This window comes from Ambystoma mexicanum, chromosome 5q (genome assembly GCF_040938575.1).
Source record: "Ambystoma mexicanum isolate Mex_15411 chromosome 5q, UKY_AmexF1_1, whole genome shotgun sequence".
Classification (NCBI taxonomy): domain Eukaryota; kingdom Metazoa; phylum Chordata; class Amphibia; order Caudata; family Ambystomatidae; genus Ambystoma; species Ambystoma mexicanum.
Window position 1 is genome coordinate 1,359,693,770 of NC_090933.1, and position 24,578 is coordinate 1,359,718,347.

Below are 24,578 nucleotides of genomic sequence, written 5' to 3' on the forward strand. Positions count from 1 at the left end.
AAGCGTGGCACGCGCGCCTGCACTTTGGATCTGGTGGAAAGTGGGGCACGAGTGCCTGCACATTAGATCCGGTGGAAAGTGGGGCACGCGCGCCTGCACATTGCATCTGGTGGAAAGCGGAGTACGCGTCCCTGCACATTGTATCCAGGGGAAAGCGTGGCACGCGCGCCTGCACTTTGGATCTGGTGGAAAGTGGGGCACGCGCGCCTGCACTTTGGATCTGGTGGAAAGTGGGGCACGCGCGCCTGCACATTAGATCCGGTGGAAAGTGGGGCAGGCGCGTCTGCACATTTGAGAAAAAAGAATGGCTGCAAATGCATTCAAGTAGATTTTTATTTCAGATTTTTTGAGCAAATGTTTTGTTTTGAGATCCATAAAAACAGAATATAAGCCAGAAACTAAATAAACTACTAGTATTTTATTTATCTTCTCATAATGCGTGAGAGCCCACAGGCATCAGGGTGCAAAAGATTTCTGGAAGCAGACAGGTCTGTAAGGAAAGGTTACACCATTTTCAGACGTTTTCTGGAATCATCCTCAGCTCCGTGGGCAGCTTATTCCATGTGGCAGCTGCTTGCACCGGAAAAGAACGACCATTGAATAGGTAGATGCAGAAAGAAAATGTGATTGCAAGCGGGGGCATGTGACAGAGGAAGAAGCAAGCATGGCAGGGGATTGGATTGCATGAGGGTGTGACATTTTGAGAGTGAAGGATGTAGAGAGAGAAGTAGGGGGTGAGATATGAAAATACAGAGAGAGGAGATCTCTGTCTTCTAATGTGATAGAACAGAGTGCCTTCTTCTGATGACAGAGTGCAGAGTGTCTTCTGATGAGGGAGGGCAGAATGCGTTCTTCTGATGAGAGAGGGCAGAGTGCGTTCTTCTGATGAGAGAGGGCAGAATACCGTCTTCTGATGAGAGAGGGCAGAATGCGTTCTTCTGATGAGAGAGGGCAGAATACCGTCTTCTGATGAGAGTGGGCAGAATGCATTCTTCTGATGAGAGAGGGCAGAGTGTGTTCTGATGAAAGCGGGCAGAGTGTGTTCTGATGAATGAGGCAGAGAGAGGGCAGAGTACGTTATTCTGATGAGAGAGGGCAGAGTGCGTTCTTCTGATGAGGGCAGACTGCATTCCTCTGAGGGAGGGCAGAGTGCCTTCTTCTGATGAGAGAGGGCAGAGCGTGTTCTTCTGATGAGAGAGGGCAGAGAGAGGGCAGAGTGTGTTCTGATGAGAGAGGGCAGAGTGTGTTCTTCTAATGAGAGAGGGCATAGTGTGTTCTTCTGATGAGAGACAGCAGAGTGCGTTCTTCTGATGAGAGAAGGTAGAGTGCGTTCTTCTGCTGAGACAGAGCAGAGTGCGTTCTTCTGATGAGAGAGGGCAGAGTACGTTCTTCTAATGAGAGAGGACAGAGTGTGTTCTTCTGATGAGAGAGAGTAGAGTGCGTTCTTCTGATGAGAGAGAGCAGAGTGCATTCTTCTGATGAGAGAGGGCAGATATCTTTCTTCGTGCATCTGATTTAAAGTTGGCACTTGAAGATGGCCTGATCAGTGGTGATGACCCAGAGCTTCCCCAGGTCCTGGGACACGTGCTTGAACTTTCGCCCTCCGAAAGTCACCTGACTCCAGGAGGATCCAAGAGGGTTTGAAGCACTGATCCCATTTCTGAAAAGAATGAGAAGATGGCGACCTTGGGTTACAAATTCACAATGTACTGTGCAATGCAGGTAGACAATTACACTGCCGGCCATGTTAGGAGGGAGAGCACTGGATGACCTCACATGGGGGAGGAGTCTCGCAGTTCCCCCACTTTATGATCCAAAAGAGCCCTGCAGGCTCATGAAGACTAGGCCAGATGGGCACTAGCCCCACGGGAACTCCCCAGGCACTTAAGCCCACCCCCACATTTTAAGATCCAGCTTCAAGCACCATCTATTGGCCAGACCTCTAAAGACCTCTCTCCCACAGCATTGCTGACTGCCTGATCTAGCACAAGTCTAGTGCCCATCAGGGCTTCCATGTACAATTGTTTGTGCCTTAACCTTTACTTTACCTTCTGTACATGTCCCCTTCGCTGTTCACACCATACACGGAGCGGTCACTGCCAACTTCAATCATGGAGAGCTTTCCTTCTACTTGCTGCCAGCTGGAGCCTTGGCAAGAGCTTGGTGTGCTTCCGAACCGGTAATAGATGTCGTCAGCAGAGTTGACTCCCCAGCAGCCCAGAGGGCCACAACTGTAGTACTTCAGCTTCCCTTCAATATTGACCCAGGGCAGTGCCGAGCCATCCTTCACCGAGACCGTCGCATTGTTGCCCAGGCAGAAAATGTCATCTTTCATATTTGCACCAGAGATGAACTGGGCTCCGCCAGCGTCGACCTGCTTCAGGAGTCCTGAAAATGTTGCAAAAAGGAAACGCATTAAGCATTAAGCAAAACCGAAAGCCTGAGAGATATATCAAGTGGTAGGTTAGTGGCCAGCGACAGCGGCATTTTAGTAGGCGTTCATCTGTTCCTGGGCTCAGAGAGGGGCACAATCCCATCATGCTATTTACAATGTCTAGCAACCATAGATAGATAGTAGAGAAGTAGACATGAGACAGGTGTGGCGTCCTCTAGGGAAAGCCTTAGACGGGTGTAATCTGCTGATCAGTCGATCCCACAGCCAAATGGAAACATTGAAGATCTACAAGGCGCATCCAGACTCGGACGCTGGATCGTGAAGTGGAGGGGCCCAGTCTAAGGATGGCTGAAGGAAAAGATGGAACGATTGAAGATCAGTGAGGGACAGAATATCATCAAGGGGCATCCCGACTTGGGCGCTGGATCAGGAAGTGAAGAGGCCGAGTCTAAGGCTGGCTGAAGGAAGAGATGGAACCATAGAAAATTGGTGATAGAAAGAAGATCTCCAAGGGGCATCCCGACTTGGGTGCTGGATCGGGAAGTGAAGGGTCCCAGTCTAAGGCTGGCTGAAAGAAGAGATGTAACCATTGAAGATCAGTGAGAGACAGAAGATCTCCAAGGCGCTTCCAGACTGGGGCGCTGGATCGTGAAATGAAGGGTCCCAGCCTAAGGCTGGCTGAAGGAAGAGATGGAACCATTGAAGATCAGTGAGAGACAGAAGATCTTCAAGGCGCATCCAGACTGGGGCGCTGGATCATGAAGTGAAGGGGCCCAGCCTAAGGCTGGCTGAAGGAAGAGATGGAACCATTGAAGATCAGTGAGAGACAGAAGATCTTCAAGGCGCATCCAGACTTGGGCACTGGATCGTGAAGTGGAGGGGCCCAGTCTAAGGCTGGCTGATGGAAGAGATGGAACCATTGAAGATCAGTGAGAGACATAAGATCTCGAAGGGGCACCCCGACTTGGGCGCTGGATCGTGAAGTGAAGGGGCCCAGTCTAAGGCTGGCTGAAGGAAAAGATGGAACCCTTGAAGATCAGTGAGAGACAAAAGATCTCCAAGGTGCATCCAGACTTGGGCACTGGATCGTGAAGTGGAGGGGCCCAGTCTAAGGCTGGCTGATGGAAGAGATGGAACCATTGAAGATCAGTGAGAGACAGAAGATCTCGAAGGGGCACCCCGACTTGGGTGCTGGAGCGGGAAGTGAAGGGGCCCTGTCTGAGACTGGCTGAAGGAAGAGATGGAACCGTTGAAGATTGGTGAGAGACAGAAGATCTCCAAAGGTGCATCCAGGCTTGGGCACTGGATTGTGAAGTGAAGGGGCCCAGTCTAAGGATGGCTGAAGGAAGAGATGGCACCATTGAAGATCGGTGAGGGACAGACGATCTCGAAGGGGCATCCAGACTTGGGCGCTGGATCGGGAAGTGAAGGAGACCAGTGTAAGGCTGGTTAAAGGAAGAGATGGAACCATTGACCATTGGTGAGAGACAGAAGATCTCCAAGGCGCATCCAGACTTGGCCGCTGGATTGTGAATTGAAGAGGCCCACTCTAAGGCTGGCTAAAGGAAGAGATGGAACAATCGACGATTGGTGAGAGAGAGAAGATCTCCAAGGGGCATCCCGATTTGGACACTGGATTTTGAAGTGAAGAGGCCCAGTTCAAGGCTGGCTGAAGGAAGAAATGGAACTATTGAAGATTGGTGAGAGACAGAAGATCTCTGAGGCACATCCAGACTTGGGTGCTGGATCCTGAAGAGAAGGGCCCAGACTAATGCTGGCTGAAGGAAGAGATGGGACCATGAAGATCGATGAGAGACAGAAGATCTCCAAGGGGCATCCAGACTTGGGTACTGAATCGGGAAGTGAAGGGGCACAGTCTAAGGCTGGATGAAGGAAGAGATGGAACCATTGAAGATCGGTGAGAAACCCAAGATCTTCAAGGTGCATCCAGACTTGGGCGCTGGATCGTGAAGTGAAGGGGTCTCATCTGAGGCTGGCTGAAGGAAGAGATGGAACCATTGATGATCGATGAGAGACAGAAGATCTCCAAGGCGCATCCAGACGTGGGCGCTGGATCCTGGAGTGAAGGGGCCGAGCCTAAGGCTGGCTGAAGGAAGAGATGGAACCATTGAAGATCGGTGAGAGACAGAGGATCTCCAAAGCGCATCCAGACTTGGGCACTGGATCGTGAAGTGAAGGGGCCCAGTCTAAGGCTGGCTGAAGGACGAGATGGAACCATTGAAGATTGGTGAGGGACAGAAGATCCCCAAGGGGCATCCAGACTTGGGCGCTGGATCAGGAAGTGAAGGGGCCCAGTATAAGGATGACTGAAGGAAGAATTGGAACCATTGAAGATTGGTGAGAGACAGAAGATCTCCAAGGCGCATCCAGACTTGAGCGCTGGATCGTGAAGTGAAGGGGCCCACTCTGAGGCTGGCTAAAGGAAGATTCGGAACAATTGATGATTGGTGAGAGACAGAAGATCTCCAAGGAGCATCCTGACTTGGGCCCTGGATCGTGAACTGTAGGGGCCCAGTCTAATGCTGGCTGAAGAAAGAGATGGAACCATTGAAGATCAGTGAGAGACAGAAGATCTCTGAGGCGCATCCAGACTTGGGCACTGGATCGTGAAGTGAAGGGGCCCAGTCTAAGGCTGGCTGAAGGAAGAGATGGAAGCATTGACGATTGGTGAGAGACAGAAGATCTCGAAGGGTCATCCTGAGTTGGGCGCTGGATCATGAATTGAAGGGGCCAAATGTAAGGCTGGCTGAAGGAAGAGATCGAACTATTGAAGATCGGTGAGAGACAGAAGATCTCTGAGGCGCATCCAGACTTGGGCGCTGGATCGTGAAGAGAGGAAGCCCAGTCTGAGGTTGGCTGAAGGAAGAAATGGAACCATTGAAGATCAGTGATAGACAGAAGATCTCCAAGGGGAATCCAGACTTGGGTGCTGGATCGGGAAGTGAAGGGGCCCAGTCTAAGGCTTGCTGAAGGAAGAGTTAGAACCATTGAAGATTGGTGAGAGACAGAAGATCTCCAAGGCACATCCAGACTTGGGCGCTGGATCCTGAGGTGAAGGGGCCCAATCTAAGGCTGGCTGAAGGAAGAGATGGAACCATTGAAGATCGGTGTGAGACAGAAGATCTCTGAGGCGCATCCAAACTTGGGCGCTAAATCAGGAAGTGAAGGGGCCCAGTCTGAGGCTGGCTGAAGGAAGAGATGGAACCATTGAAGATCAGTGAGAGACCGAAGATCTTCAAGGCACATCCAGATTGGGCGCTTAATCATGAAGTGAAGGGGCCGAGTCTGATGCTGGCCGGAGGAAGAGATGGAACCATTGAAGATCGTTGAGAGACCGAAGATCTTCAAGGCGCATCCAGACTTGGGCACTGGATCGTGAAGTGGAGGGACCCAGTCTAATGCTGGCTGATGGAAGAGATGGAACTATGGAAGATTGGTGAGGGACAGAAGATCTCCAAGGGGCATCCAGCCATGGGCACTGCATCAGGAAGAGAAGGGGCCCAGTCTAAGGCTGGCTGAAGAAAGAGATTGAACCAATGAAGAACGGTGAGAAACCGAAGATCTTCAAGGCGCATCCAGACTTGGGCGCTGGATTGTGAAGTGAAGGGGCCCTGTGTGAGGCTGGCTGAAGGAAGAGATGGAACCATTGAAGATCGCTGAGAGACAGAAGATCTTTGAGGCACATCCAGACTTGGGCACTGGAACGTGAAGTGAAGGGGCCCAGTCTAAGGATGGCTGAAGGAAGAGTTGGAACCATTGAAGATTGGTGAGAGACAGAAGATCTCGAAGTTGCCTCTAGACTTGGCCAGCTGGATCCTGAAGTGAAGGGGCCCACTCTAAGGCTGGCTAAAGGAAGAGATGGAACCATTGACGATTGGTGAGAGATAGAAGATCTCCAAGGGGCATCCTGACTTGGGCACTGCATTGTGAAGTGAAGGGACTCAGTCTAAGGCTGGCTGAAGGAAGAGATGGAACGATTGAAGATCAACGAGAGACCAAAGATCTTAAAAGGCACATCCAGACTTGGGTGTGGGATTGTGAAGTGAACGGGCCCAGTTTGATGCTGGCTGAAGGAAGAGATGGAACCACTGAAGAACGGTGAGAGACTGAAGATCTTCAAGGCACATCCCGACTTGGGTGCTGGATCATGAAGTGAAGGGGCCCAGTTTGATGCTGGTGGAAGGAAGAGATGGAACCATTGAAGATCGTTGAGAGACAGAAGGTCTCTGAGGCGCATCCAGACTTGGCCACTGGATCGGGAAGTGAAGGGGCCCAGTCTGATGCTGGCGGAAGGAAGAGATGGAACCATTGAAGATTGGTGAGAGACCGAAGATCTTCAAGGCACTTCCAGACTTGGGTGTGGGATTGTGAAGTGAACGGGCCCAGTTTGATGCTGGCTGAAGGAAGAGATGGAACCACTGAAGAACGGTGAGAGACTGAAGATCTTCAAGGCACATCCCGACTTGGGTGCTGGATTGTGAAGTGAAGGGGCCCAGTCTGATGCTGGCGGAAGGAAGAGATGGAACCATTGAAGATTGGTGAGAGACCGAAGATCTTCAAGGCAAATCCAGACTTGGGTGCTGGATCGTGAAGTGAAGGGGCCCAGTCCAAGGCTGGCTGAAGAAAGAGATGGAACCATTGAATATCGGTGAGAGACAGAAGATCTCTCGGGCGCATCCAGACTTGGGCGCTGGATCGTGAATTGAAGGGGCTCAGTCTAAGGCAGGCTGAAGGAAGAGATCGAACCATTGAAAATCGGTGAGAGACAGAAGATCTCTGAGGCGCATCCAGACTTGGGCGCTGGATCGTGAAGAGAGGAGGCCCAGTCTGAGGCTGGCTGAAGGAAGAAATGGAACCATTGATGATCAGTGAGAGACAGAAGATTTCCAAGGCGCATCCAGACTTGGGCGCTGATCCTGAAGTGAAGGGGCCCAATCTAAGGCTGGCTGAAGGAAGAGATGGAACCATTAAAGATCGGTGAGAGACAGAAGATTCTGAGGCGCATCCAGACTTGGGAGCTGAATCGTGAAGTGAAGGGGCCGAGTCTGATGCTGGCCGAAGGAAGAGATGGAACCATTGAAGATTGTTGAGAGACCGAAGATCTTCAAGGCGCATCCAGACTTGGGCACTGGATTTTGAAGTGGAGGGACCCAGTCTAAGGCTGGCTGAAAGAAGAGATGGAACTATGGAAGATTGGTGAGGGACAGAAGATCTCCAAGGGGCATCCAGACATGGGCACTGGATCGGGAAGTGAAATGTCCCAGTCTAAGGCTGGCTGAAGGAAGAGATGGAACCATTGAAAATCGCTGAGAGACAGAAGATCTCTGAGGCGCATCCAGACTTAGGCGCTGGATCGTGAAATGAAGGGGTCCTGTGTGAGGCTGGCTGAAGGAAGAGATGGAACCATTGATGATTGGTGAGAGACAGAAGATCTCCAAAGTGCATCCAGACTTGGGCACTGGAACGTGAAGTGAAGGGGCCCAGCCTAAGGCTGGCTGAAGGAAGAGATGGAACCATTGACGATTGGTGAGAGCCAGAAGATCTCCAAGGGGCATCCTGACTTGGGCACTGGATTGTGAAGTGAAATGTCCCAGTCTAAGGCTGGCTGAAGGAAGAGATGGAACCATTGAAGATCGTTGAGAGACAGAAGATCTCTGAGGTGCATCCAGAAATAGGCGCTGGATCGGGAAGTGAAGGGGCCCAGTCTAAGGCTGGCTGAAGGAAGAGTTGGAACCATTGAAGACTGGTGAGAGACAGAAGATCTCGAAGGTGCCTCCAGGCTTGGGCGCTGGATCCTGAAGTGAAGGGGCCCACTATAAGGCTGGCTAAAGGAAGAGATGGAACCATTGATGATTGGTGAGAGATAGAAGATCTCCAAGGGGCATCCTGACTTGGGCAGTGCATCGTGAAGTGAAGGGGCCCAGTCTAAGGCTGGATGAAGGAAGAGATGGAACGATTGAAGATCAACGAGAGACTAAAGATCTTCAAGGCACATCCAGACTTGGGCGCTGGATCATGAAGTGAAGGGGCCCAGTCTGAGGCTGAGTGAAGGAAGAGATGGAACCATTGAAGATCGGTGAGAGATCGAAGATCTTCAAGGCACGTCCAGACTTGGGAGCTGGATAGTGAAGTGGAGGGGCCCAGTCTAAGGCTGGCAGAAGGAAGAGATGTATCATTGACAATTGGTGAGAGACAGAAGATTTCTGAGGCGCATCCAGACTTGGGCGCTGGATCAGGAAGTGAACGTGCCCAGTCTCAGTCTGGCTGTAGGAAGAGATGGAACCATTGAAGATCGGTGAGAGACAGAAGATCTCCAATGGGCATCCAGACTTGGGCGCTTCATCCTGAAGTGAAGGGGGCCTGTGTGAGGCTGGCTGAAGGAAGAGATGGAACCATTGATGAACGGTGAGAGACAGAAGATCTCCAAGGCGCATCCAGACTTGGGCGCTTGATCGTGAAGTGAAGGGGCCCAGCCTAAGGCTGGCTGAAGGAAGAGATGGAACCATTGACGATTGGTGAGAGCCAGAAGATCTCCAAGGGGCATCCTGACTTGGGCACTGGATTGTGAAGTGAAATGTCCCAGTCTAAGGCTGGCTGAAGGAAGAGATGGAACCATTGAAGATCGTTGAGAGACAGAAGATCTCTGAGGTGCATCCAGAAATAGGCGCTGGATCGGGAAGTGAAGGGGCCCAGTCTAAGGCTGGCTGAAGGAAGAGTTGGAACCATTGAAGACTGGTGAGAGACAGAAGATCTCGAAGGTGCCTCCAGGCTTGGGCGCTGGATCCTGAAATGAAGGGGCCCACTATAAGGCTGGCTAAAGGAAGAGATGGAACCATTGATGATTGGTGAGAGATAGAAGATCTCCAAGGGGCATCCTGACTTGGGCAGTGCATCGTGAAGTGAAGGGGCCCAGTCTAAGGCTGGATGAAGGAAGAGATGGAACGATTGAAGATCAACGAGAGACTAAAGATCTTCAAGGCACATCCAGACTTGGGCGCTGGATCATGAAGTGAAGGGGCCCAGTCTGAGGCTGAGTGAAGGAAGAGATGGAACCATTGAAGATCGGTGAGAGATCGAAGATCCTCAAGGCACGTCCAGACTTGGGAGCTGGATAGTGAAGTGGAGGGGCCCAGTCTAAGGCTGGCAGAAGGAAGAGATGTATCATTGACAATTGGTGAGAGACAGAAGATTTCTGAGGCGCATCGAGACTTGGGCGCTGGATCAGGAAGTGAACGTGCCCAGTCTCAGTCTGGCTGTAGGAAGAGATGGAACCATTGAAGATCGGTGAGAGACAGAAGATCTCCAATGGGCATCCAGACTTGGGCGCTTCATCCTGAAGTGAAGGGGGCCTGTGTGAGGCTGGCTGAAGGAAGAGATGGAACCATTGATGAACGGTGAGAGACAGAAGATCTCCAAGGCGCATCCAGACTTGGGCGCTTGATCGTGAAGTGAAGGAAGAGATCTCTCTCAGGGAAATGAGTAGCGGTCCCCAGCAGAAGTGATAAACGCTGGGACCAAACACTCCTGAGTTTGCCAAGAAGAAATGGAGTAAACTGAACACGTGGGCAGTCACCAAGGACATAAAGGGCTTCAGAATTGGTGCGGCTTCTGGAACTACTTGTAAAACCTTTATATTAATCACTTCCACCAAAATAAATGGGAATCACAATTGTACCCCCAGATGGTATCACCTGTTGAGACTTATCCCTTTGAGGACAATCATCACACAGATCATTTGGCAATAGTTTCTTCTCTGGGTGACGTCCTGTGAAAGGGTCAATCATATGAGGGGTTGAAGTATATGAAACCAGGGGATGTTATCTGATAACAACAGGCCTCACAGCACCTCACAGCATTATTCAGAATATGAAGGAATGAGTGAACGAGGGCGGGATATATACATGATAAAGGACATTTTAACTGGTGAAGAAACTCCACGAACAGCTGATAACTGACATCTGAGTTTGCAGGAGGCTGATAGAAGTGAAGCAGAGATCGGAAGCTGAAACAGCTGATCTTGCTTCCTGAATATAGAGAAAGGAAGTGCAGTCCTCTCGGAGCCATCAGTGGAACTGCAAGTACCAAGAATTGCTTTTAAGCCTGTAGCAAGGAACTCTTGAAGCCATTAGTGGAACTGCAGGTACCAAGAATTTCTGTTAAGCCTGTAGCAAGGAACTCTTGGAGCCATTAGTGGAACTGCAGGTACCAAGAATTGCTGTTAAACCTGTAGCAAGGAACTCTTGGAGCCATTAGTGGAACTGCAGGTACCAAGAATTGCTGTTAAACCTGTAGCGAGGACCTCTTGGAGCCATCAGTGGAACTGCATCTAGGAAAAGAGGCGAATGAAAGGATAAAGAGAAAGTCAGACTTTAAAAATAAGAAATAGAGTTCAAAGTGGAAGGATAGAAAAATAAAAACAAGGAAAGAAAGAATGCAAAGACTTTTAAGATGTGATTGAAAGTGGCTGGAGAACTTTTAAGTCAAATTTAGTAGATGAGAAAAGTTCTGTCTAAGTGACAAGTTGAGAGACTGATTCTGGCACAGCTTCTGGAAGAATTTAAAGAAATATCACTTCAGCAGGGAAGAGAAGCTAGTTTTCTAAACAACCACAGAGAATCTTTCTTGCAGTTAAAAGTTTGTGTTCAGTTTGAATAAAAGTTGACAGTTTTTACAGACTATCTAGAGTGATTGCCTTTAGTCCCATTTTGAAACTTGACACGTTCACAAGGCTGTTGTATCTTTGATGTCGTCTTTATAGGTCTCATGGTGGCCTATGATTAAGTCAATAGAACCAAGCTGTGGCCCGTCCTGGGAAAGAAGGGACTACCCCAAAGGTCCTTTTCAGTCTACCCAGACTGCCAACATTGTCTCAGCGAGCAATGGTAGATAGGGAGGGGTGACTGAACAATTTCATCTGCTTCATGGATTGGGCAATGCCGTGTTCTGGCTCCCCGGACTGCTCGCTTTCCATAGTGACACATGAATGGAGAAGTTTGGGCCTACCAAAGAGGATTGGCCAATGATATGACACCAACTCTGGGCTGCCCTCCTTTATGCAGACAATGCAGTCACCGTGGCCCCTACAGAGGAGGCTCTAAAGAGGGTCTTCTCTGCATTTCCTGCATTTTGTAATTCGCAAGAGCTGGTCATTCATACATCGCAGACTATGATAATGGATGTCCAGGGCCTCAAGCAGCAACTTCATACATTTCTAGTGGAGGCTTACATCTGGAATGTGGCTAGGTCTTGGTGGGGGCGTACCTCTGGAATGTGGCTAGGTCTTGGTGGGGGCGTACATCTGGAATGTGGCTAGGTCTTGTAACTATTGTGGAATCGGTTCTGGCTTAAATGAGTTGTGGTGGAAAATCGGAAGGGTAAAATAGACCGGGTGGTGGGTGAACCAGGAGAGAGGAATGGGAAGGAGGTTGTTAAACTCTAGGCTGAGGGAGATAATAGGGTTTGTGTTGCCTCCTTTAATGTAGGTCAGGCCCACCATGTGTAGGAGGAAGTGAAGGAGGTTGGTGCATCAGCGTGAGACCCCGGCCACCAGATGATCTCCCAGTTTCTCCACCTACACATTGAACCCATGGAGAATTTCCATTCTGTTGCCGAGGTTGTTGATTTCCTCTCGGTGAGTGTCATGGTCTGAGCGGGAAGCTAGGTGAAGCCTATGAGGTTTGGCAAGTGAATCTAGGATTATGAAAGTGTTTTGATCAAGGATTTATTTAGTCAAAGATGTTAGAAGGCAGACATAATCCTAGTGTTTGGCACATAAAAGCACACAATCTCTGTTATGCCGTCACTGAAAGCTGCACCTCCCCCTACAACAATGTTACCTCGGCTGCTCACCGTGCTGACTTTGGCACCTTTTCTCATTACACTCCACCAAATAGTGCTGGTGTTAGCCTTATGGCCAGTAAGGACACACGCCATCAGCCACCTCCCACACCATCCTCCTTTGAAAATATCTCTGTTTGACTGCCCCCTTCCATTCCTCTTATTATCCTCTGTGTTAATCGCACACCCTGCGCAACTCAATACATTTTTCCTGACTGAGGTCTCCATTGTTATAATGGATGGCTGTAACCTCCCCAAAATCTCCAAGCCCATCAGTTACAGAATGGCTCCAATCTCTCTGACTGCCCCTGGTCAATCTACATGTCCTTCTGCCTCAGCCCTGTGGGGGCTCCACTATATCATCTTCCTGTCCTACACTCTTCTACACCAGTGGCCCCCTCCCTTTCATTGCTACCTCTCCCACTTCACTATCTCCTTCCCCTCTCCCGCAATGCACACTCCACATTCAGCAATCACCAAAAGGGATTTCACACCAGACTCCATGGCCCCATACCTGGACCAGGTCAGGTTCTTCCATGAAGCCCACTCTCCTCCATTCTCACCTCACAGTGCACTCACATTTATGGAGTTCAATGACATGAATGTTGCATTTTTTGACTGTCATTATCCTATTTGCTTCTATGCCTCCTCATACCTTCGCACCTGTCAAGTCTAAGCAAAGTTAGGGCAAGACTATGAGGCTTTTTACATCAAAGACACCCGCATTTAGGTATTAGAGCAGGTAAAAACCCTCAGAATTACCCTGGGAGCAGAGGGGCAGGTTCACTGCTTGCATAAAAACACCTCCTACCACCTCCGCTTACTCAGATCCATGCGTCCCTTTTTGAACGAGAAGAACAGTGCCATGATTGCAAGAGCAACCATATTATCCCGATTCGATTTCGGAAACTCTCTCATGCTCGGGGCCAGTAAGTACTGCATGGAGAAATGCCAGGTTATGGAGAATAATGCCATGAGAATAATTCTAGGAAAGATGAAAAGCAAAACATCTCCACGGACAGGAAAGCATTGCACTGGCTGAAGATCGAGGATAGGAGTCAATTCAAATCCTTGACTATAGTGCCGAGGTCCAGGTAGAATCACAGTGCCTTCCCACAGATGGGCAACCGGCTTGGGTAGGGCATTCCCTGTGCTGGCAGCCAAGAACTGGAACAACTTACCCCTAGCCCTTCGCCTAGTCACCTAGAACCAAGTTACCAGGCCTTTAGAAAAAACCTCAGAACCCACTTTTTAAAATAATGGATACCTAGCACCAGGACACTCAGTAGAGTAGGTCAGATAGATTGTTATATGTCTTCTATGTAGGATTCATGTTATATGTTATGGGCCCCAATGCCGGCGGGCTTTCGGCACTCTACAAGTACATACATAAATAACATACTGCCAAGCCATGTATGGTGCTCGCCTGCGATCCCCCATCTGAAGGCGTCCATGCATGATACAATATGATATAAGTCTTTTGTTACGTGCCTGTACACTTGTGTTTCTAGGTGCGACAAGACAACTTGACAATATTATTGTATATTATAGGTCCATGTCTTCCTGTCAACATTGTACCAAGGTGCCAGACAGCTTTATACTCACTACAAAAGGGACCGCCCAGGACCTGATCGCAGAGGCTCTTGCCTCTGGACCTATATGCTGGTGTTTCCTGCTGCTGTCACCCCCCACAGGGTGAGGTTTGGTACCTGAGGCCCACAGACCATCGCAGCATCTGCTGCTGGGAACTCACCTGCACCCTCCCACACATGACTCCATCTGCGGCCTCACGTGAGAGATCACGCATTCCACCCTGCCTACGTTTTTTCCACTCCTTTGGGCGTCTCTGCCCTTGGTGTCCCATTCATAGGGCGACCCTCAAAGGATACTGTCTCTCCCTGTTTGCCCCTGTTGGCATGGGTCATGCACCACACGACCGTCCCTTCTCTGCTATACTCTATCGCCTCTCTATTTACCTCCCTATTCATTAATGCCTTCCCTTATCGCATCTAGGGGGTCCCACCATTCCTTTCCCCAGACTTCTTTTGGCCATTCTCGCAACCTTTCTAACCTCTGCATTCCTTCTATCTCTTCTGACTCTCTCCCTTCTTTCAATCCTGGTCTTCTTAACGCTGCTCTGTCTGTAATAGGTCCCATTCCATTCTTGATCTCTTCTTGCAACTTAATCTTCATTTCCTCTGTCTCACTGACACCTGGATTACTCCTCACAGTACTTCTGCTCCTGCCTCTCCCCACACTTATTCTACTCACCCCCCACACCCCTCTGGGTTCAGAGGTGGTACTGGGATTCTATTAGACTCTTCTTGGACCCTATGACCTCCCCCTTCCATCAGCCTTCCTGTCTTTACTTCACTTGAGTACCATTTTTCCTCTCTCTCAAACCCTTTTCTTGTCTCATTTCTTATTATTTATTTACAGACCCCCGGTTCATCTACTGATTTCTCTGGCCATATTGACTATCTCTCTTTTTCTTCTTCCCTCCCCCTCCCACACTCAGAGCCGAGACTTCCCTCCAGCATTCCGCAAGACACTCAAAACCACTCTGTTCATCCAACTTTTCCCCCATGACAACCTGTAACTAGGTCTCTAGCATGTAAGTCTGTAGCATTACATGTATGATGTATGTATGTCTGTAACAGCGCCATGATGCCTCCGGGCTGATGCACGCTTTATAAATACCAAATAATAATACATAATTCTGGCTCCTGCCTTGATCTCATCTTTTCTTCACTCCCTTCCCCGGGCTCTATTTCTGCTCACCCTCTCTACTTCTCGGATCACCATCTACTCTCCCTTTCTCTCTCTCTTCTCCCTCCTCAAACCTTCCCTCACCCCCTACCGTAACTCGTCGAAACCTCAGCTCTTTTAATTCCACTTAATTTCTTTCTCTACTTTACTCTTCTGTCACTCTATTTCCTCCTTTCCTCCTGCTCTTCTGACGACACTGCAAGCACTATTCACTCCACTCTCTTGTCCACTCTACATTCCACCTATCCTGTCCGGCTTTTCTCTGCAACCCGCAAACCTCCTCAACCTCGGCTTACTCATGCCCTCTCATCTCTGCTGAGACCCTCACAATGATAAAAATGCCGAAAAAGTCTCATTCTCCCTGTGATGTTCCCGCATGTTCTTCTCTACATTACTCCTATGATTTTGCTTTATGCAATGCTAAAAAATCATATTTCTTCAAACGTACGATCTCTCTCATCTTCCCTGTCATCTCCTGTAGCTTCTTCAGACGATTCTCTCCTCCAAACCAGTTGATGCTGGCCTGTTTTCATCTCCGTCATCTCCTGACTTTGCTGGCTAGTAACTACTCTTCGTTCTTCCTTTTCTAGCCCTACTCCTCCTTGCCACCTCCTGTAACCCCACCTCCTTACTCACAATCTTGCTTCTCTTCTCTTTCTGACCTCAACAGTTCTGCTCTTCCCACTCGTGCCCATCCTACTGCTTCACCTTCCGAGCCCCTTCCTCCTACCATCATTCCCCAACATGTCCCTCACCTTCTTTCTTATCGTACCTCTCTTATCGACTCCTCCCTTAATCATTCTTGTTTTCTTCCTCTCTACTAACATGCGCTCATTCTCCCTATGTTGAAGAAACCGTTTCACGTTCCCTCCATACCCCTTAACTTTCATCCAATTTCACTTCTTCCCTTTCTATCGAAACTTATTGAGCATTCTGACTATTCTTAAATTTCTTCCTATCTCAATCTTGGATCTCGTCTGCCTCTTCATCAGTCAGGATTCTGACCTTCCCATTCAGCTCGCTTGCGTGTCTCCAACGCTCTACTTACAGCTCCTCATTCTAAATGTTCTTCTATCCTTATCCTTCTTGACCTCTCAGAGGGGTTTGATTCCATTGATCACTCTCTTCTCATTTCTTCCCTTTCCACTCATGGTCTATCTGGTTCTGTTTTTGAATGGTTGTACTCTTATGTTTCTCACCGTTCTTACTCAGTATTTCTCGATCTTCTATCACACCCTCTCTACTCTCTATCTCTCTTTTCCGCCTTCACTCTGTTTATACCTCCTCTGTTAATCTTCACTTTTCTCTCTCCTCTCGATCTTCTATCACACCCTCTGTACTCTCTATATCTCTACTCCCCCTTCACTCTGTTTATATTCCTCTGTTTCTCTTCTCTTTTCTCTCTCTTCTCGATCTTCTATCACACCCTCTCTACTGTCTATATCTCTACTCCCCTTCACTCTGTTTATACCTCCTCTGTTCGTCTTCTCTTTTCTCTCTCCTCTCGATTTTCTATCACACCCTCTCTACTCTCTATATTGCTTCTCCCCTTCACTCTGTTTATACTCCTCTGTGCGTCTTCTCTTTTCTCTCTCCTCTCGATCTTCTATCACACCCTCTCTACTGTCTATATCTCTACTCCCCCTTCACTCTGTTTATATCTCCTCTGTTCGTCTTCTCTTTTCTCTCTCCTCTCGATCTTCTATCACACCCTCTCTACTCTCTATCTCTCTTTTCCGCCTTCACTCTGTTTATACCTCCTCTGTTCATCTTCTCTTTTCTCTCTCCTCTCGATCTTCTATCACACCCTCTCTACTCTCTATATCTCTTCTCCTCCTTCACTCTGTTTATACCTCCTCTGTTCATCTTCCCTTTTCTCTCTCCTCTCGATCTTCTATCACACCCTCTATACTCTCTATAGCTCTACTCCCCCTTCACTCTGTTTATACCTCCTCTGTTCGTCTTCTCTTTTCTGTCTCTCTTCTCGATCTTTTATCACACCCTCTCTACTGTCTATAGCTCTACTCCCCCTTCACTCTGTTTATACCTCCTCTGTACGTCTTATCTTTTCTCTCTCTCTTCTCGATCTTCTATCACACCCTCTCTACTCTCTAAATCTCTTCCCCTTCACTCTGTTTATACCTCCTCTGTTCGTCTTCTCTTTTCTCTCTCCTCTCGATCTTCTATCACACCCTCTCTACTGTCTATATCTCTTCTCCCCCTTCACTCTGTTTATACCTCCTCTGTTCATCTTCGCGTTTCTCTCTCCTCTCGATCTTCTATCACACCCTCTTTACTCTCTATATCTCTACTCCCCCTTCACTCTGTTTATACCTCCTCTGTTCGTCTTCTCTTTTCTCTCTCCTCTCGATCTTCTATCACACCCTCTCCACTCTCTATATCTCTTCTCCCCCTTCACTCTGTTTATACCTCCTCTGTTCGTCTTCTCTTTTCTCTCTCCTCTCGATCTTCTATCACACCCTCTCCACTCTCTATATCTCTTCTCCCCCTTTACTCTGTTTATACCTCCTCTGTTCGTCTTCTCTTTTCTCTCTCCTCTCGATCTTCTATCACACCCTCTCTATTGTCTATATCTCTTCTCCCCCTTCACTCTGTTTATACCTCCTCTGTTCGTCTTCACTTTTCTCTCTCCTCTCGATCTTCTATCACACCCTCTTTACTCTCTATATCTCTACTCCCCCTTCACTCTGTTTATACCTCCTCTGTTCGTCTTCTCTTTTCTCTCTCCTCTCGATCTTCTATCACACCCTCTCTACTCTCTATATCTCTTCTCCCCCTTCACTCTGTTTATACCTCCTCTGTTCGTCTTCTCTTTTCTCTCTCCTCTCGATCTTCTATCACACCCTCTCTACTCTTCATATCTCTTCACCCCCTTCACTCTGTTTATACCTCCTCTGTTCATCTTCTCTTTTCTCTCTCCTCTCGATCTTCTGTCACACCCTCTCTACTCTCTATATCTCTTCTCCCCTTCACTCTGTTTATACCTCCTCTGTTCGTCTTCTCTTTTCTCTCTCCTCTGGATCTTCTGTCACACCCTCTCTACTCTCTATATCTCTTCTCCCCCTTCACTCTGTTTATACCTCCTCTGTTCGTCTTCTCTTTTCTCTCTCCTCTCGATCTTCTGTCACACCCTCTCTACTCTTTATATCTCTTCTCCCCCTTCACTCTGTTTATACCTCCTCTGTTCGTCTTCTCTTGTCTCTCTCCTCTCGATCTTCTATCACACCCTCTTTACTCTCTATATCTCTACCCCCCCTTCACTCTGTTTATACCTCCTCTGTTCGTCTTCTCTTTTCTCTCTCTTCTCGATCTTCTATCACACCCTCTCTACTGTCTATATATCTTCTCCCCCTTCACTCTGTTTATACCTCCTCTGTTCGTCTTCTCTTTTCTCTCTCCTCTCGATCTGCTATCACACCCTCTCTACTCTCTATCTCTCTTTTCCGCCTTCACTCTGTTTATACCTCCTCAGTTCATCTTCTCTTTTCTCTCTCTTCTCGATCTTCTATCACACCCTCTCTACTGTCTATATCTCTTCTCCCCCTTCACTCTGTTTATACCTCCTCTGTTCGTCTTCTCTTTTCTCTCTCCTCTTGATCTTCTATCACACCCTCTCTACGCTCTATCTCTCTTTTCCGCCTTCACTCTGTTTATACCTCCTCTGTTCGTCTTCCGTTTTCTCTCTCCTCTCGATCTTCTATCACACCCTCTCTACTCTCTCTATCTCTTCTCCCCCTTCACTCTGTTTATACCTCCTCTGTTCGTCTTCACTTTTCTCTCTCCTCTCGATCTTCTATCACACCCTCTTTACTCTCTATATCTCTTCTCCCCCTTCACTCTGTTTATACCTCCTCTGTTCGTCTCCTCTTTTCTCTCTCCATTCGATCTTCTATCACACCCTCTCTACTCTCTATATCTCTTCTCCCCCTTCACTCTGTTTATACCTCCTCTGTTCGTCTCCTCTTTTCTCTCTCCATTCGATCTTCTATCACACCCTCTCTACTCTCTATATCTCTTCTCCCCCTTCACTCTGTTTATACCTCCTCTGTACGTCTCCTCTTTTCTCTCTCCTCTCGATCTTCTATCACACCCTCTTTACTCTCTATATCTCTTCTCCCCCTTCACTCTGTTTACACCTCCTCTGTACGTCTTCTCTTTTCTCTCTCCTCTCGATCTTCTATCACAACCTCTCTACTCTATATATCTATTCTCCCCCTTCACTCTGTTTATACCTCCTCTGTTCGTCTTCTCTTTTCTCTCTCCTCTTGATCTTCTATCACACCCTCTCTACTCTCTATATCTCTTCTTCCCCTTCACTCTGTTTATACCTCCTCTGTTTGTCTTCTCTTTTCTCTCTCCTCTCGATCTTCTATCACACCCTTTCTACTCTCTATATCTCTTCTCACTTTCGAATCTCGTCTTCTTGATCATTTCCTCTCTATCGTCCACAGGTGTATCCATTGTCTCGCTCCTCTTCACCTTTCCTCTCTCATCATGTTTTACTATCCTCCATGTGCCACCTTCGCAGAATCAGATTCCTTTCTCTGTCCTTAAACCCCTCTGCGTGTCTTCTGGTTTTCATTCCGAGGCATTGGAAATCTCTCCCTCTCTCTATCCGTTCCTCCTCCTCTCTCTGTATCTTCCAGACCAACCTTAAAGCCTATCTTCTATCTGCTCTCTCTCTCTCTCTCTCTCTATCCTCGCTCCCCTCTTCTCTTCTGATTCGCCTGCATTGTATTTTCACTTTGATTGTACCCTTGTTTAACCTTTTTTGTACAAGTGCTTTTGGCAAACAAGCGCTATATAAATAAAAATACAAATACAAGTAAACTTGCATTCATGGCATGAACACGTTAATCACCCGGCACCTACCCTGTGTTTGGACCCATTCTGCGCCCACCAGTTTGTAGATGAGGTTGTCGCGGTTCACGCCCCAAACTCCAGCCGCACCGACAGAAACATGGGTGAGGGCACCGGGAAGCTGTGTCCAGCTGCCACTGTACAGGGTGTAAATCATGCCAGCCGAATTGACTCCAAACACCTGCCCATTGCCAGCGTCAATCTGCACCAGCGCTCCGGGCACCTGCGTACAGCTTAGAGAAACAGTCTGGCCTAGAGTGAGAGAAGAGGAAAGGGTTAATAGACACATGAAACGGACCTGCAAAGACCAGCAGCAAGACATCACATTCCCGCCCAAAAGGTCCCTTTCGCCATTGCTGAGGAGTTGTCATTATAAGTGTTAGTTCAATGCTCACATTCTTGGATGCTACTTGTCAAAGATAAGGGAAATGGCACATATCACAAATCCCTGGGCAATGTCCAATCACCATGGCAACCATGCAGACCCCTCTGGTGAGCCGGGCTGCAGCAATTGCATTCTAGAGAAGCCCCCTGAATGTGCTGGGCTGGGAGAGAGGCTGCCATTGAGGGGCACAAGGGCGAATGCCGTTCTCTCTCCTCAAATGCAGCATGGACCCATACCTACCACAGGGGCAGATGTCACAAGTCCGAAAGCCATGCCACAAACCCTTGGCTGCCACCCTCCCTCACCCTGGATAATTGAGCCTCCTTGTCCCGCCCCAAAGCCCAACCCAGAGGACTTGGGCGCTGGCTCCCTCTGTTGAATACATGCAGCACTCCCATGGGGGCTTTCCCCCAGACTTGCTCTCTCATTTTTTTATTGTAATGTTTGCAATTACTTATTTGACCTTTTTATAATGTGTGGACAAGCAGATGAGAGGACAGAACAAAAAAATACCTTTGACATCATGCAAAGCCACATAAGACGTAAGGAAATTACATTAAAGTGCTTCCAGTCCAACCCATGGCCATATACTTGAGTCCAGTGTTCCCTTTGCACTAAAATCAAGCAAATACATTAGATACTGTAAGAGGATTCAATTCAGCACTACAGCCAAGTTAACGCCTAGTCTAGAATACTGAATGAAAACCCTTATTGATATATCTTTAGGTCCAGTTCATGCGTTCTGGATGACTACCCTTGTATAACACCCCTCTCTTGGAATCCCCCTGACCCCACTGAGCCAAGAAGTAATTCTGTTTTGCAAGTTTAAAAGGTTTATTTGATAAATTAAAATATATATCACACTTTTTAATAAATTAATAATTGAATATCACACTTAATCTGATATGGTAAATATTAACAACGGAGAATCTGGCACTAGCACACTTCTTTAATCACTAATGAGTTGACATGAAATGGATAAGGTAGCACACTGGTAAATAGGAACAAAAGTATAATGTGGTAGAGGATGCTTTATGTAGGCTCAGGTGGATGCAATATTCAATGAATGCAGTACAGAAAATACGCAATATGATTTCCACCAAACAATGTAATCACTTTTCTCTGGCTACTCCCCTCCCCCCCTTGATGCAAGGCAAGGAAATGGAAGGAAAACACACAGTTCTCAGAAATGCAATCAACTGTAATTCAGTTCAATCCAGCAAGCTTAAACAGAAGTTTGAAAACACAGGCAAATGCTTTGATAGGTGCTAGCAATGAATGAGAAATATGCTGGAAATGCTCTTAATTCCCTTTTAGAGGTTCAGGATGAGTGGTATCTAGTTAATATTAGTCCAGGCTCAAACTAGCAATGATGCAGGGATAGTTAGCAGGTTAAACGAATTTCTGGCAAATGAAATCAGGCAGCAGCAGTTTTTTTACATGTGAAGAAATTGCAAATCGCGGCAAAATTCGCGGATGCGCCGAGCGCTATTACAAAGGAACCGCAAGGACTATCTCTACCGTTTTGGGGTCCTAGGAAAGCCTGGGATCTCAGCTTCCAAATGGAAGTTATTGCAAGTCTCTAGCCCAAACGGTTGCGGAGATATGAGTAATTTAGTAAAGGTCGTTTTTGGTTTTGTAAATTTTAAACGCACACTTTTTCAAAATGACAAATTTTACTAGAAATGACAGGTGACAGATAGGAGGCAGTTCTACTTAGGTTAAATAGATTGAATTAGATGAATTTAAACTAAGAGATGTGTTCTGAGTTTTGCTAAGTACTCACAAGAGATTTTGAACAGGAAAGCGACTTGGTCACGATCTTCAGTCTGGTCAGGTCTTTCCGGATTCTGCTCACAGCGCCTGGTCTGGTCTCGGCTAGGCACAGCACTGCTTTCTCTCTGGTCTGGTCTCTGCTAGGCACAGCACTGCTTTCTCTCTGGTCTGGTCTCTGCTAGGCACAGCACTGCTTCCTCTCTGGTCTGGTCTCTGCTCTGGATAGATTGAAGTCTCTAGTTTGGCTTTCTGGAGTTTGATGGAGGTAAGTATGGATTTTTCCGGCAGGGCTTCCAGCGGCAGATGAAATTGAATGTCCCTATGTGTCCTGACTCTCTGCTTTTATCTGTTTCTTGAGAATGGGTGTGTGTGTTGCATCACTAGACTTGCCCCTCTCATTCGTCATTGGTCAGGCTTCCATTCCTCCGTTTGATTGGCAAACTGAACTGTGAGTCAGATTGATGTCATTTTATGATCTCTTGAAACAACCTCCCTTATCATCTGTGCACCCAAATATATATATGATCAAAATCCATACTTCAGAGTTACACGGTTGTTTGAAATTACATATACATGGTGTGGCTGAATTTAGCCATGTCTATGTCCAAATCTGCTCATTCTCGGAGCTTGCATTCAAAGAGTGTACATAATTGACTTTTTAACTGCTTTTTCAATTTCCGACATGGACCCAACTTTACATACATGTGTGCAGGGGGTAGGGACATTAACTGATGAAGTTTCAGATTTTTAACATGCACACATTTAGAGTAATATCCACTTTTCCGCTAAAACCCCCCTGAACATACCACCGGTTCCTACCACGTCTTAAACTGTGGGCAGAAAAATCACAAGAATTATGGTATCATTTATAAAATTTTCACATGTCCGCACTATGACTTATCCCCCTTTTTATAAAACCATATCCTTGCTGCAGGGGTGTGTCTTTTCAGGTCACATGGTACAGAAACCAGTCTTTCCAGTTTCTGCCAAGCCAGCTTGCTTCTCACAGGCAGTGCTCCTCCCAGCTCCTGCCAAGAGGAAGCTACAATTTACGACTGCGGTAATAAAAACCTTTGCCTGAGTGAAGAGGGCTTTGTCCACTCTCTTGCAGAGCCCAGGTAATTCAGTTATCAGATAGATGGCATATCCTCAGTGGGGGCAGCAAAAGGAAGGTTGGCCTGGGAACACAGTGGTGACTCAAGTTTCACTGCTGATGGGGGTAGTTGCCAGGCAGAATCAAGTTCCTTAAGCCAGACTTTCAGCTACTGTCATGTTATTTGTTGCTTTTTAAATTAACTTGCAATTTTACACATGCAGCTAGAATGCTGATTCTAAGTGCAAAACTATGACATTTAAACAATTACAAAGGCATGTGACACCAAACATAGGTCACTTATTTAATCTAAACATTTTCGATTTTAGTGTCTTTAAATCCAGTGCAACTTAAACTGCTGAAATCCACAGCGCAGCCAGTCTTGTTATAAACCTTGTCTTATGATCTTCATTTCCCAGATTTTGTAGGCACACAAAACTCCATTCTGCCAAATGTCTGCTGGTGTTCAGTTAATATTTTGCACATATTGCAATGTTTGAAAATAGGCATTTTGACTTGCCTTCAGGGACACAGAGTGGTTTTAAAACGCCGGCTTTTGGATAGTGGTGAGTACTGGTACTGCACCCATTTTTGGGATTTAAGAAATGAATTCCCAACAATTCTAGGTTGCATTTGGCAATCAGCATTGCCATTCCCAATGGTTTCAGACTACTGTGTGGGTAGTCCAATGGTGGTTTTAGGCAGCGTCCTTCTGTGCCCATAACATCGGCAAAAATGGGTGGCAGCCTATTCTTCCTGCATTTCCCTGTGCATTTTCTGGGAAGCTCTGGCCATCATGATGTTTTCATGTCAGTACTGCACAGTTTTGAGGTAGGGCTAGGATGCATGGGTAAATACATCCCACAAGCCCCCCTCTTGCGATGGCCATTCGGTTTCACTGATGGGACTCGCAAGATCTGGGATGTTTCCTCATCTTCTTCCAATAGATGGCACAGTTCAGCATCTTTTCCTCCATCCGGTACTGATCGATCAGTTCTCCTCGCCGGTCCTGATGGGAATATTGGGCGGTCCACTGGGCCCATTGGATCTTCGTTCCCGGTCTCCGTATCATCCTCCTTGGCCCGTCTTCAGGTTTTCTTTCTCCTAGGACGACAAAGGAAGAGCGGCAATACCTACTCATAGACGTCTTTCCACCACTGTTGAGATAGTGGGGCGGCATATGCATTTCATCATAACGAAACATTACATTCTTATTTTGATAAAAAACAGTATAACTAAGAGACAGTTTCATGCAAATCACAATATTTTAGAGACTAGATGTGGTATGTTTTATGATTGGAACAGAATTAGTCTGAGACAGTACCCGCTAGGATTCCAGAGGATTCCTCCAGTTGTTGCAGAGTGTGCCTGGGATGGCAACATTTCAACTGGTTTATGTGGACCCACTTGTCTTCCCCCTC

General features: G+C 47.5%; 1 protein-coding gene across 1 annotated transcript in view; it reads right to left on the reverse strand.

The window, feature by feature from the left end:
• Positions 1 to 315: 315 nt before the first annotated feature.
• LOC138498152 (fish-egg lectin-like) overlaps positions 316 to 24,578 on the reverse strand; it is a 59,369-nt gene continuing 35,106 nt past the window's right edge. Inside the window, exons 2-4 of the mRNA XM_069622030.1 lie at positions 19,916 to 20,155; positions 2,049 to 2,388; positions 316 to 1,660 (exon numbers count right to left, since the gene is read on the reverse strand). Of these exons, the coding sequence (XP_069478131.1) occupies positions 1,516 to 1,660; positions 2,049 to 2,388; positions 19,916 to 20,155 (725 nt within the window). The 3' untranslated portion in view covers positions 316 to 1,515. The remainder of the gene's footprint in view (positions 1,661 to 2,048; positions 2,389 to 19,915; positions 20,156 to 24,578) is intronic.